The sequence below is a fragment of the Sinocyclocheilus grahami genome, unplaced genomic scaffold (assembly GCF_001515645.1).
Source record: "Sinocyclocheilus grahami isolate Dianchi unplaced genomic scaffold, SAMN03320097.WGS_v1.1 scaffold180.1, whole genome shotgun sequence".
Lineage (NCBI taxonomy): Eukaryota > Metazoa > Chordata > Actinopteri > Cypriniformes > Cyprinidae > Sinocyclocheilus > Sinocyclocheilus grahami.
This window is the reverse complement of record NW_015505359.1, coordinates 1,094,082-1,107,537: the sequence shown is the minus strand read 5'-3', so window position 1 is coordinate 1,107,537 and position 13,456 is coordinate 1,094,082. Positions and strand designations below refer to the sequence as shown.

The following is a 13,456-nucleotide window of genomic DNA, read 5'->3' as shown; positions in this document are numbered from 1 at the left end:
TTGCCCCCGCCCCCCCCCCCCCCCCCCCAAAAAAAATTTATTCTACACCACTGGGAAAAGCAAATGTTAGTAGAAACAAAAGTAACACCCACCTCCCTACTGCATCTGCAGGCAACAATAGGAGCAATTACACTCTGTCACTACAGCAGATACAACAGGCTTTCTTAAAGAAGCATTATAGCTCAGAGCACACAACATTCAACAAACCCCCCCCCCCCCCCCCCCAAAAAAAATTTATTCTACACCACTGGGAAAAGCAAATGTTAGTAGAAACAAAAGTAACACCCACCTCCCTACTGCATCTGCAGGCAACAATAGGAGCAATTACACTCTGTCACTACAGCAGATACAACAGGCTTTCTTAAAGAAGCATTATAGCTCAGAGCACACAACATTCAACAAAGTCTGGGAAAACTGACAGGACATGCGCTCTCTGGGGAACAACCAGTTCCCTCTGTTCAAATGCATGATACTCTCCACAACTCTGATGAAGGACAGGTGGCATCAATTAGGCTCCTGTGAGAGGACAGGGAGAATCAGAGGAAAACAGGCAAAAACTACACTTCACAGCAGGCTGTTGGGCATCAGGGAAACACAATCTCACACACACAGATTCACAAAATGAATAACAATAAATTACATACGTCCTGGGGCATTATTTAAGGAATACTTCACCCAAAAATGAGAATTCTGTTATTATTTACTCACCCTCATGTTGTTCCAAGCCTGTACAAATTTCTTTATTCTGTTGAACAAAAAGATATTTTGAAGAATGTGGGTAGCCAAATAGTTTCTGGTAACCATTGACTTCCATAGTATTTTTCTTTCCGTACTATGAAAGTCAATATGGACCAGCAATTTTTTTTTAACTCATATTCTTCAAAATATTATCTTTTCTGTTCAACAGAAGAAAGGTGACATTTTTCAGTTTTGGGAAAACGATCCATTTAATAATGTATTAAAAGTTCAAGTAGAGAAGATGTGAGAAGTTGTACTGCAGTTATCAACAATATTAATAGCTATTCTGATGCATTTTTAAATGGCAAGTTTTCAAAGCATATAACAAGTTTGCATGTACTCTATACATCAGGCATGGGCAGATGCCTTCAGAAGTAGTCCAGATTTGACTGGAGTAGTCCACGTCTATGAAGAAATGAAGAGGAAGGGTATAGAGTTTCCTCAATCTGACTTGGAGACCTTGTCTCCCATTCACACACCACAACGGGTAGGTGTTGATGTTAGCCATTTTATGGTTTGTTTATCACAGAGGTTATGACAGCTCCTACTAAAATATTATGCCCCTTATCATTTACTTAACTTTATCACTTTACATTCCCTCTTTATCTGCAATTTCGTTCATTGTCTTTAATAGCTGCAAAGTGCACCAGAGATGGACCAGCAGAAATATAACGCCCCAGTCCAGCCCAAGCCACAGCCTCACCCTGCCTCCGCTCCTCCATTTTCTGCCCCGGTGACTCACACTTCCCCACAGATGCCCAATCTGCCAATGTCTGGACCCATCAACCCTTCCCCTGAACAGGTACTGTAGAACCTCCTTCTTTCGTTCTTTTAAATGGGATGGATGAACATTTGTTTTCATAGATTGCATAATAATGTAATAAAATATAATTCATTAGATTTGCAAGCTGCGCAGTGAGCTCGACATTGTGCGTGGGAACACTAAGGTGATGTCGGAGATGTTGACTGAAATGGTTCCCGGTCAAGAGGATCCATCCGATCATGAGCTTCTGCAGGTTTCTCATTCAGATTTTTTTTTAATGTTTAAAAAGAGCTTGAAAGAGCTACAGAAGGCCTCTAGAGGGCGTGTTGGTGCAGCATTTACTTTTTTTTTTTTTATTCAGTGTAACTGAATTTGCTTCCTTTGTTTAAAGGAGTTAAACAGAACATGCAGGGCCATGCAGCAGAGGATAGTTGAGCTCATCTCACGTGTGTCCAATGAGGAAGTCACAGAGGAGCTCCTGCACATCAATGATGACCTCAACAACATCTTCCTACGATATGAGAGGTGTGATCAAGCACAATGAAAATACCTTTTCTTTAACGTGATATCCACCCAAAAATATTTACTCAGCCTCATGTTAATCTTCGAAACACAAATTAAGATATATTTTAATAAAACCTGAGAAGTTTCTGTTCCTTCATTGAAATGCCAGGTAACCAAACCTTCCAAGAAGTTCCAAAAGGTTATAAAGGTATTGTAAAATGAATCCCTATGAACAGAGCAGTTTAATCCAAGTCTTGTGTGAACAGATTTAATTTAGGCTTTTATTTACATCTAAACAATTATCAACCTACATAGAGCACATGGCATATGGTAATCTAGTAAGGCAAGCTCAAACGTGCGTCCATGATGCACAAGAACCTAGGGCTGGGCGATATAGCTAAACATTTTATCAACGATTTAATATTTCATATCGTTCGGTATTGATAATTATTGACATTTTTTATAACCTTTTTTAAAACAAAAAGCAGTAGAAATAACTTTTAAATTTAAAAACTGTATTTATAATTAACACAATTTATTGAGACAAACAACAAATATTTTAGTTTTAACACAAATTAAGATATATTTTAATAAAACCTGAGAAGTTTCTGTTCCTTCATTGAAATGCCAGGTAACCAAACCTTCCAAGAAGTTCCAAAAGGTTATAAAGGTATTGTAAAATGAATCCCTATGAACAGAGCAGTTTAATCCAAGTCTTGTGTGAACAGATTTAATTTAGGCTTTTATTTACATCTAAACAATTATCAACCTACATAGAGCACATGGCATATGGTAATCTAGTAAGGCAAGCTCAAACGTGCGTCCATGATGCACAAGAACCTAGGGCTGGGCGATATAGCTAAACATTTTATCAACGATTTAATATTTCATATCGTTCGGTATTGATAATTATTGACATTTTTTATAACCTTTTTTAAAACAAAAAGCAGTAGAAATAACGTTTAAATTTAAAAACTGTATTTATAATTAACACAATTTATTGAGACCAACAACAAATGTTTTAGTTTTAACAATCGAACACAATAAAAATTAAACAAATAACTAATTTCTAATGTTTTATATGCAGATTAAATAGGTCTTTATTGTATAGGTCGAATTGTCTCCCGAGGCCACAGGAGGGCGCAATGAGCAAAATAATGCAGCGCATTTAGCAAGTAACTCTATAAAAACGTGCATTACGTCTTAATTAACTCATAAAAATCTAATATAATTTCGTAAATTGCATAAACAATTATGAACAAAACAGCATCATGTATTTATGCATTGCTTAATCCAAAGAGCTGAAGCGCCATTCACACAGATTGCATTTAAAAAACATACGAGACGCAGTGAAAATGAATAAACCTCCACAAATTTTTTTGTTTTCTAAAAGTTTAAACTGTTTTAACTTTGCATGGCTTTCTATACATCTCTTATGAGACGCGAGTGCAGCAGTCATTTGTCCGTCTAAAAAATGCACTGAATATGCGTTCTGTGTGAATGGCTTGGTTTCGGTTTTAACCCATTCAAGATCTTCTCTGCATTGAGCTTCTATATTTCTCTAATATTTTGAATGAATAATGCAGCAGTGGCATCGTGGGCTAGACTAACAAAACATTAAAATGCAACAACGTCACTTACATCATCACCATATCTCACGCGCCACTGATGACGCACCCTGATGCACACCTAACATTCAAATGCAAATGTTTATTTTAAATTAGACTAATATTCATTCTTTATTCACAATCTCCTCATCACAGGCAGGCACAGCACTCATTTCAGCATGTGTTTGTGTGTGCTGTCTGCGTCACTCATAGTACGTGCCTATATCGTGCGCTATATCGTACATTTTTTCTATCGATATCGAAGAAGGTGTACCGTCGATAAATATCGATACCGTTTTATCGCCCAGGCCTACGAGAACCAATGAGGTTTGTTCTAGCACATGATGCACACATGAGCTTTCATATTTACGCTCTATGTATGTGTGTTTATATGCGGAAAAAAAGTCAAAACTAAACCTGTTTATTATATAGAGTGATCATATCTCTTTACAAGACTTGGATTAAATCATGATTCATGTAGATTAATTTTATGATGCCTTTATGACCTTTTTGGATACTTTAAGTCTTGGCTACCCGGACTTTAAAGGGGTCATATGATGCTTTTTTAAAGATCATTATTTGGTGTATTTAGTGTAACAGAATATGTTACACCAAATACTCAAATACCAAATGTTCAAAAAACACATTATTTTTCAAATACTGTTCATTATTGTAGGTCCTCAGTAAATAATGTCATTAGTTTTACCATCAGTTCAAGCCCGAAAGGGGAACAGACACAGTAATGATGCAGTACACAAGCCGCGGTTAAGACAGCTGACTCTACTGTGATGTGACTCGCGCGCGCGTGCACTCTCACACACACACACACACACACACACACACGATGCGCAAAACTCCGCATTTGAACAGTCAATAGCAAGTACTTAAACTAAGAACAAAACAGTAGCTGATTCAGAAGTGCCAGATTGTCATAGCAAAGTCAGAATTACCTCCTCTCCTAGGTTCACGGAACGGTCGTCCATAAAATGCATTGCTGTTCTGTTGTAAGTAATCTTAAAGATTCCTAAATGCATCTACTTTCGGAAGGCCAAATAAAGTGCTTTTGCTTTCGCCTAGAAACACACAGCGTCTCCCTGACATGCTGCTTCAACACTAACTGCGGTTACTGAAACCACGCCTTCTTTCTTTGCATGCACATTTGGGCGCCTTATGCAAATATTCCCACATAGTGACCTAGATATGTGGGGGCGTGTTAGAACGAGCCGTTTTAGGGGGGCGTGGCAGAGTCTTAACTTTGATAAAGAATATATCTTTGGGTTTGTAACTTTAGTCTTTGCAACTTCAGGGATCTTATCTATGCACAATCAGCTTGTAACACTCCAAAGTGAAAACTTGAAATCGCATCATATGACCCCTTTAAATAGAGGAAAAGAAACCGCTCAGGTTTCGTTAAAAAAAATCTTACTTTGTGTTTTAAAAAATAACCAAAGTCTAATGGGTTTGGGATGGCATGAGGGTAAATGATGACTGAATTTTCATTTTTTGGGTGAACTATCCTTTTAATGCTTCATAAAAAGGCTGTTTTAAGTGAGAGTAAGGTTTTAATAAGTTGTCTTGATTCTGATTGCTCACTTTTTTTTTTAGATATGAGAGATTCCGATCTGGCCGAACTGCTCAAGGCATAAACAATGGGGTGGGTTGTGTCTTCTTTAAGAGAGTTGCTCTGCTATCTGTGTGTTAGCATCATTCCATCATCAATGTGTGTTTCCCCCCCCCCCCCCCCCCCCCCAAAAAAACATGTAAGGTAAATTGATCATGCCAAATGTACATCTCAGAGTCACCCATATAATTTCCTCCTCCTCTCATTGCTTGCTTTTTGTTCTAAAATATGCTCTGAGAATGCATGGTATGTTTTCTTGGAGATGCATACCCTTTCATCATGTGTGGTTATCAACTGATGTGATTGCATGTTAGTGTTATTTATTGTGTGGTTTGGTCTGTTTTGTGATTTGTTTTTCTTATTTTTATTTTTTGGGATTGCTAGCTGAGGGAGGCAAGTATGAAAGTCATCTAATCTAATTTTTTACTTGCTAAAGAATGTTATGTCAGTATTAGCTGGTACATCTTCCTGTGTTGCATTCGGCATGTCCTGACAATGAACCTTTACTAGCATGTAGAATGCTTGTCCCACAGTCTGTGACCTTTACTTCCACCACCCTTTCCATCTACTTGCCCTAGTACCAGTTCCTCCACTGCTTCAAGCACAATAGGCCACATGGGGATTTACAGCAGTAACAGTGCATTTCATGTAATTGATATATGATTTTTAACAGCACATGTACAGCAATATTTTTAGGCTATTTTAGACATTTCCATGACTGCATGAGAGGCACTACCATTCAAAAGTTTGGGGTCAGGAAGATTTTTTAAATTATTATTAATTAATGATTGAATGATTGAAATGAAGGCTTTTATTCAGCAGGGATGCATTAAATTGATCAAAAGTGATAGTAAAGACTTTTAAATTGTTACAAAAAATTCAAAAATATATTCATCAAAAAATCTTGAAAAAAAGGTTTCTAACAGCAGCACAACTGTTAATAGTCAGTATTGGTAAATTGGGGATATTAGAATGATATCTGAAGGATCTTGTGCCACTTGAGTAATGGCTGCTGAAAATTCAGCTTTGCCATCACAAGAATAAATTAAATTTTAAAAATATATTAAAAAAGAAAATGGTACTAATAACTTTACTGTATTTTTGATCAAATAAATGCAGCGTTGGTGAGCATAAGAGACTTCTTTCAAAAACATTTAAAAATCTACCAACATTTTTAGTGGTAATGTATTTTGGGCTTTTTCTGTTAAATTACAACTGTTGAGTTTACTCATGGTGTCAAGTACTATGGAAAGGCGAGATTCATTAGTACATATTAAATATGGTGTACCACAATTCACTGTGATAGAATCTGAAGCCAATTACAGAGGCATTATTATTATTGTTATTATTATTATTATTATTGATGGACTTTTGCCTTGTAATAAAGAATTTGAACCATTTTATATTATTTGTCATAAGCATGTGCCACTGTGCCAAGACAGTATGTTTTATTGTGCTTTTGACATGTAACATAGAGGATTCAAACACGTTGTTATAATGAGCAAATGAGGGAGTACAGCAACATACCTTTTTTAAGTGGCAAAGAAATAAAGTAACATTCACACACATTTAATAACAATGACTTAGACATATTTATTGTCATTGTAACAGAGTTACAATGAAATTCTCTGACACAGTCCAGTAAAAACAACAATCCCATTGAGAATATCCATTAGCCATTCCTCTTGTGCCCACTATAATAGTCAATGTTCCTGTACAGTCTGAACACTTCACCTTTTTCATCAATTCCTAGTGTACTTTGAGTTACAGTTTAAACTTCCCCTCACAAAAGAGTTGGTGAAACCGGTGAAAGCAATGTATGTACCACATCCCAACTATTCGTATTAACTCCTCTCGACCTTATATAACTTATAATAGGTCTCCCTATTTAAGTATGTTAAAAAAGTAGAAGTATATAAACCAGTTTGAAAATGTTCATGATGTAAAGGTAAGAGAGCAAATAAATAATCTATCACCCCAAAGTGTCCGTAATCAGTGTGTATCTATGTGAAATGGTGTTGCTTATTCACAGGTCTTGAACGAGGCAACAGAAGATAACCTGATTGACCTGGGACCAGGGTCTCCTGCAGTGGTCAGCCCCAGGATCAGTGCTACTCCTCCATCCAACTTGCCTCCCTCTGTGACTCCAGTTCGCTCCGCCTCTCCAGCCACACTCTCCTCCAGACTGGCTGGTTTGGGTGAGTCTCGTACCTTGGATCCACAATGTTTTTTACATTTTAGATATCAAGTGAGAAGCTCTCTTGTTTGTCTGTACTAATGTGTGAATAACATTGCTTTACAGATGTCGGTTCTGACAGTGTGAGTGGCACCTTGAGCTCTCTGACTGCCGGTCAAACCCAAGATGACTTTGAAATGTTTGCCCAGACCAGGACTGGCAACATTCCTGAGAGAAAGAAGTATGAATCATTTCATATAACTAATAGTTTATAATGTATAATAGATTAAGATGCCTCCCCGAAAGGGATACTCAAAAATGAAAATTCTCTCATCATTATCTCACCTTCATATCATCCCAGATGTTTATAACTTTCTTTCTTTGGATTAACACAATTAGAAATAGAATCCATCTCTGTGAGTCCATATAATGCAAGTGGACAGTGCCTTCAATATTGATGCTTCATAAGCCAAACAATGTGAGCATGATGGCAATACATATGACCCCATTTGATGAATCATATATACATAAATGCCAGGACATTGTGAAGACGTTTGTGAGAAGTAATGGTCCTCTGTGCTTCTGCATCATCTCTTGTGTGAGTTTCACAACACACTTACATCACACCTCACAATGTGCTGATGTGTACATCAGTTTGTGAATGCGCATGTGACAGTTGGCCAGAAACAATGCTTTGTAGTTTAAAAAGTTACAAATATTAGTATTTTTCTTCACACCAATAGTTTCACTTCAGAAGATATTGATTTATGTACTTTGACCATGTGGATTCCTGCCGTGTTCACTTTGTGTGGTTTTTGAAGCATCAGTTTTGGAGGTGACACTTGTGACTCATAGAATAAATACATATAATGTATGTATATATGTATTTATTTGAAGGGGGTCTCATTTTATGTAAAATACGAAATCAAGCTGTCTGAAATAATAAATTCACAAATCTTTATTATACAATAAAGGTGGAGGAGGGGCAATGTACCCTAATGTTATGATATAATTTATTTTATACTATACTGTATTATATTAGCTTTAACTTTGCTGGTTTTGAACTAATAGTACACCATTCGAAGACACAAAGGCTTCAAGTGGAGTGGCCCCAACTTTGGATGTCAGACAGCAACCCACTGGGGTGAGTTTTCTTCGACTCTCTCTCTGTGTAATTTTATTTTAGGTCAGTTTTTTTGCCTTTTCCATCAGTATATGTGCATACGGAATCATTGTTTTTATGTCAAAGAGGTATCATAGAATTGGATGTTGATGCACTTATTTTGGAGTGGTTCAGAAGGCATATGAATTACTGTCATTTTCAGAGGATACTACAGTACATAGTACACAGCAATGTAGTAGTGTACCAAACCCCAAATTAGTAAGTGAGAAGGATGTGACTCAGAAGATGACACTATTTGATGAACATATACTGCATATTTGAGTTAGAAGAAACCATTTCTGGAAGCAGGATTTTAGATTCTGCTTTTATTTCGACATATTTGTTATTGTTGACTGGTATTATTCTTTCAGTGCAGCTCAAAAGAGTCTTGAATTGCTGTATTTTGCAATGACGCTCAATCTGCGTTTGTTTGATTTATTACCATGGGGCTAGTTTGCTAATATTGGTTTGATTAAGACTTTTAAGTTGAAATCTTATTGTTTTTGTTTTGTTTTTTGTTGTTTGTTTGTTTTGTCATGTTTTCTTGGGATTATTATTTTTATTTATTATTTGCTTTGCTCCGGCCCATGGTTTGGGCCCGTAGGCAGCTCTTGACCAGTCCTCTGTCATGGATGACATTGAGGAGTGGCTCTGTACTGATGTGGTGAGATTTCCTTGCGTTTATTTTATTTTTTCTTCTTCTTCTTCAGGACATAACCCATTTTTCTGAAAAGAAATATGCCCTTGTCACTGCATATTTCTTTTTGGTTGCCTTTTTATTCTTGGCTGAATACCTTTCATTTAGGGTCACTAACGGCTCTCCTTGTATGGTTTTGCTGCGTTCCTTACTTTTCTGGGATATTCTTATAATTGTTTTCATTTATTTTAGTATACACTGAGTGCATAGTGAGTAGACTCTTGCTTGATATGCTTTTAATGCTTTTATTTTCTATACTAATGGCTCTTTTGGATGTTTTGGCTAATGTCATTGTTAAATCAAGAATAGGTCATTTGAAGGGAAAAAATTATCATGTTTGATGTGGTTGCAAAAAAGATGTGTTCCTTTTTGGACAAGCCTTCATGCACTGAAATCTTTTACCCTTTTGCTGCTTTCTTTCAGAAAGGAGATGAAGGAGAGGAGGGTGTGACCAGTGAAGGTATGGAGAATTACTTGATTTACATTACCGTTCAGAAGTTTGGGGTCAATATAAGGTTTTTAGGGGCTCAAGCACCTATTGTATCTGTTAGTTTTCTTATTATTTTTCCCGAATGGGAGTCAAAGGCAGCCCTATCAACGGCACATGAGAAAATGATGGAATTTGTCACAATTGTAGAGATGGTCACGAATAGTGATTTGACCAAATTTGGAGTCTCTAGGACCAACTCTATAGCGCCACCACCAGTTCAAAAATTCACTTTTCTGAAGGTTATAACTTTTGAACCATTTGCTCTAGACAAATGTAATTTAGTACACCTGATTCATCTCTTCATGCTGATGCCATTCAACATCTTACATTAAGTCTCTGCCCATTACAGTAGCGGACATTTTGAAAAGTACAGTATTCAGGGTTTTTTCGCTACCCCTCCCTCAAATTTTGTCCAGTTTTGTCCAAACATCAGATTATCTTTGGACTGAGCCGTACAGAAATGACTGAACAGATTTTTAAAATTCATCTTTGTTCTAAAGTTATGATGTCACAAACTTAACGAGGTCGACCCGAAATTGGTTCAGAGACTGTATCTCGGCCCAACTTTGACTTCACAGTATTACTTTTGTTTACTGATTTTTTTATCAAATAAATTCCTTGGTGAGCATACTAGACTTTTTAAAAACGTTTAAAAATCTTCCTGACGACAAACTTTTAAACACTAGTGTCTATCTGACCATAGTCCCAGCAATTATATGCAGTATTTGACTTTAAATGCCCCATGAAAACTTTCTTCCAGAGTTTGACAAGTTTCTAGAGGAGAGAGCCAAAGCAGCAGAGGTGGTGCCCACGCTGCCGACACCCCTGAGTGACGAGCTTTCTGCTGCGGCCGGCGCTTCTGTGAGTGCGAGTAAAAAGGCTGGCAGGTCCGAAGACTCCCTCTTTGCCTTGTAGATAAGTGTCAGATCCTCTGGGGCGGCCCAGCACTGCTCACGTGGCAGTGGTGGGTCAGCCGCTTTGCTGATCCATCAGCGTCTCTTCTTTCTCTCCTGCTTCCTGCTTCTCCAGCACAATCAACACTATCACAACTGAAGTGATCAGAACTGTTTCATGATCTAGACATTTTCATAATAGACATTTTCATACTCTATCAAGATTTCATTCCATTGAAAATGCTGTAGAAGATCCACTCATAACTCCCTTAAAGCATACCGTTCCTTGTGGGTTCAAGAGGTCAATGTCTATTTTTTTAATTGATGTTTGTGGTATAAAGCAAGGCAAATTCTTGTAAAGTCTACTACCAGAATTTTGTGTTCACTGTGGTCCTGCATGCAGCAGCTGGATAATCCTATTTCTCTTTCCTCAAGAATAATCTGTATAGGGAGCTAATAATTGTTTTTTCTTCTTTTTTCAGTTTTATTTACCTGAAGATTTGCTTTAAAGGGATGTTATACATAGGATTATTTATTATAAAATTTCTAATTAACACCTCTGACAAGATATACCATAACGGAAAGCTGATGTTAGCAGTTCAGCTGGCAAATTTAAGACTTTTGTGTCATATTATCAGAAATTAGTACCAGTGATTGAATGACATAACTATTAGAGAGAGAGAGGTTTTAAGCATAGTTGTTATTTGATTTAAAACACATTTTGCTAATTGAATATTGAACTGAATAAGGCAAAATGACAGAAGTGACATGTCTGCACCACATCTCTTGACTACAGAGCTCACATCAGAGGGAAAATGATATTATTAATATTTCACTGGATACTTTTAAATGTTATTATTTTACCAGGCAAACCATTGCCTATTAAAAAGGATTAATAGGAACAAAAAGTATGTATTTCAATTTAATTTGCACTGAAATAATTATTCGCCTTTCGGCTGTGTTAAAAGAGCTTTTGTTCAAATACAAAATTTAAGCTGTCGTTCTTTTCACTGCTGTCTATTATGAGGCCGAAATCAAATGGAGTTTCCAGAGAACTGATGGTTACTGCGAGGCAGTTTAAATTGGATTTTACGTTGCACAACTGCAGCAGAAGTGGTGTCGAGCTTAATGTTATTATTGGGAATGAAATGGATCTGCCTTAAAGAACAGGTTGTGGGTAGTTTAAGGTGTAGTCCACTAATGGTCATTTAACCTTTGGTACTCTCATGTTTGCACATCAGAGGTTTGATTTAGTGAGGTGAATGTGCTTATGTAATATCTTTAGTTCGAGTGCTGTCGCGCTGTTGTGTACATTCTGTTTCGACGGACCAAATGTTTAACCTTAGCAAAACATTTAAGCATAGAGTCAACTAACTTAAAACATATATTGCTTTTAACGTCCAGATGATTTTTAGTTGTGTTTGTATTTGTGTAAGATTTTATTTGTTCATATAGGTGAGCATAAATCAAAGGGACAGTGCACTTTTGCATGGCTAATAATTTTATATGATTTGTCACACTACACAAAATATGTATTACAAATGAAAACAACCCCAGATCTTTTGAGTAACTAAGCTTTGGGCCTCTTGCACTCAGAATTTCAGTTTGAAAATTGTTGGATTTTGAGGATCGCCGCCTTTGGCAGAATTATTGGGAGCTCATTATGCTGTGTTTGTGAACTTTACAGTTACCACATAACTTTCGTGGAGCTGTTGAAACAATTTAAGGGAAACAGTTTAGGGAGCTTCAAAAAGCCCAAGTCCTTCATCAGGTGACAATGATATGTAGCCTGATATATAGTTATTCTGAGAAGAGCTAAGAAGAAATTCAAAGATAGCTGTAGCAGGGAATGCAGCTTGATTATGCACAAGCATTAATACTAAAATATTATGGCAACTGTCTATTTCTGTTGATAATAGGAGATTTGAGGGACATGATTGGTGGTCACAATTGACTAGTTTCTTTCTCCTATCTCCTCCTATATTACTTATATGTACACTAAACTCAATGAAAAAAAAAACAGATTTTACCTCCCATGGATGTTAACCATCCCATTTAAATGCTATTGTTATTGTTTTTGGCACTATCGCTGAAATGGTTCATCTTGGATAGAAACACGTTATTTAAAGGGTTAGTTCACTCAAAAATGAAAATTAGCCCATAAATTACTCACCCTCAAGTCATCCTAGGTGTATATGACTTTCTTCTTTCAGACGAATCCAGTCTGAGTTATATAAAAAATTGTCTTTGATCTTTCAAGCTGTATAATGCCACGCATCAGTCCAAAAGAAGTTAAATAAAAAGCGCCCATCCATTAAAAAAAGTGTCTCACACGGCTTCGGGGGGTGAACAAAGGCTTCCTGTAGTGAATCGATGCTTTTTTGAAAGAAAAATATCAATATTCAAAACGTAATAATCACTTTAATGTGGCGCCAACAGTTGTACACGGAAGCAGTTCCGAGCAGATGAGGCATGAGGTCGGCATTGTGCATGCGCCGGTGTGTCTCGTGAAAACCAACGTTTGTTAACAGGAGCAAAGGAAGCAAAGTTTCCGTACTTTAGCAAAGGAAAACCAGTCTCCTCTTGGCTTATATCAAAATCCTCTGACATTCTTCTTTACAAATCTTCGTTTTGTACTTCTAATAAGGGACCATTGTTTTGATCTCTGTGCTGCACTTCCGCATTCGTCACTTCTGAGCGGCGCATGCACAAAGCTGACCTCGACCGGAGCTGCTTCCGTGTACAACTGTTGGCGCAAGCTACATTAAAGTGATTATTACGTTTTGAATATGGATTTTTTTTTTT

General features: G+C 37.0%; 1 protein-coding gene across 4 annotated transcripts in view; it reads left to right on the top strand.

Annotated features, from left to right (window-relative positions):
- The window catches only part of LOC107594179 (TOM1-like protein 2), a 20,587-nt gene extending 7,755 nt beyond the window's left edge, over window positions 1-12,832 (top strand). The window contains exons 7-16 of one of the 4 annotated variants that reach the window (XM_016284143.1): window positions 1,638-1,754; window positions 1,893-2,026; window positions 5,218-5,266; window positions 5,618-5,626; window positions 7,266-7,431; window positions 7,536-7,650; window positions 8,481-8,553; window positions 9,176-9,235; window positions 9,692-9,728; window positions 10,519-12,832. In XM_016284143.1, the coding sequence (XP_016139629.1) occupies window positions 1,638-1,754; window positions 1,893-2,026; window positions 5,218-5,266; window positions 5,618-5,626; window positions 7,266-7,431; window positions 7,536-7,650; window positions 8,481-8,553; window positions 9,176-9,235; window positions 9,692-9,728; window positions 10,519-10,673 (915 nt within the window). In that variant the 3' untranslated portion in view covers window positions 10,674-12,832. The remainder of the gene's footprint in view (window positions 1-1,637; window positions 1,755-1,892; window positions 2,027-5,217; window positions 5,267-5,617; window positions 5,627-7,265; window positions 7,432-7,535; window positions 7,651-8,480; window positions 8,554-9,175; window positions 9,236-9,691; window positions 9,729-10,518) is intronic. The other 3 variants (XM_016284146.1, XM_016284144.1, XM_016284145.1) reach the window with 3 other exon arrangements.
- Window positions 12,833-13,456: the final 624 nt, after the last annotated feature.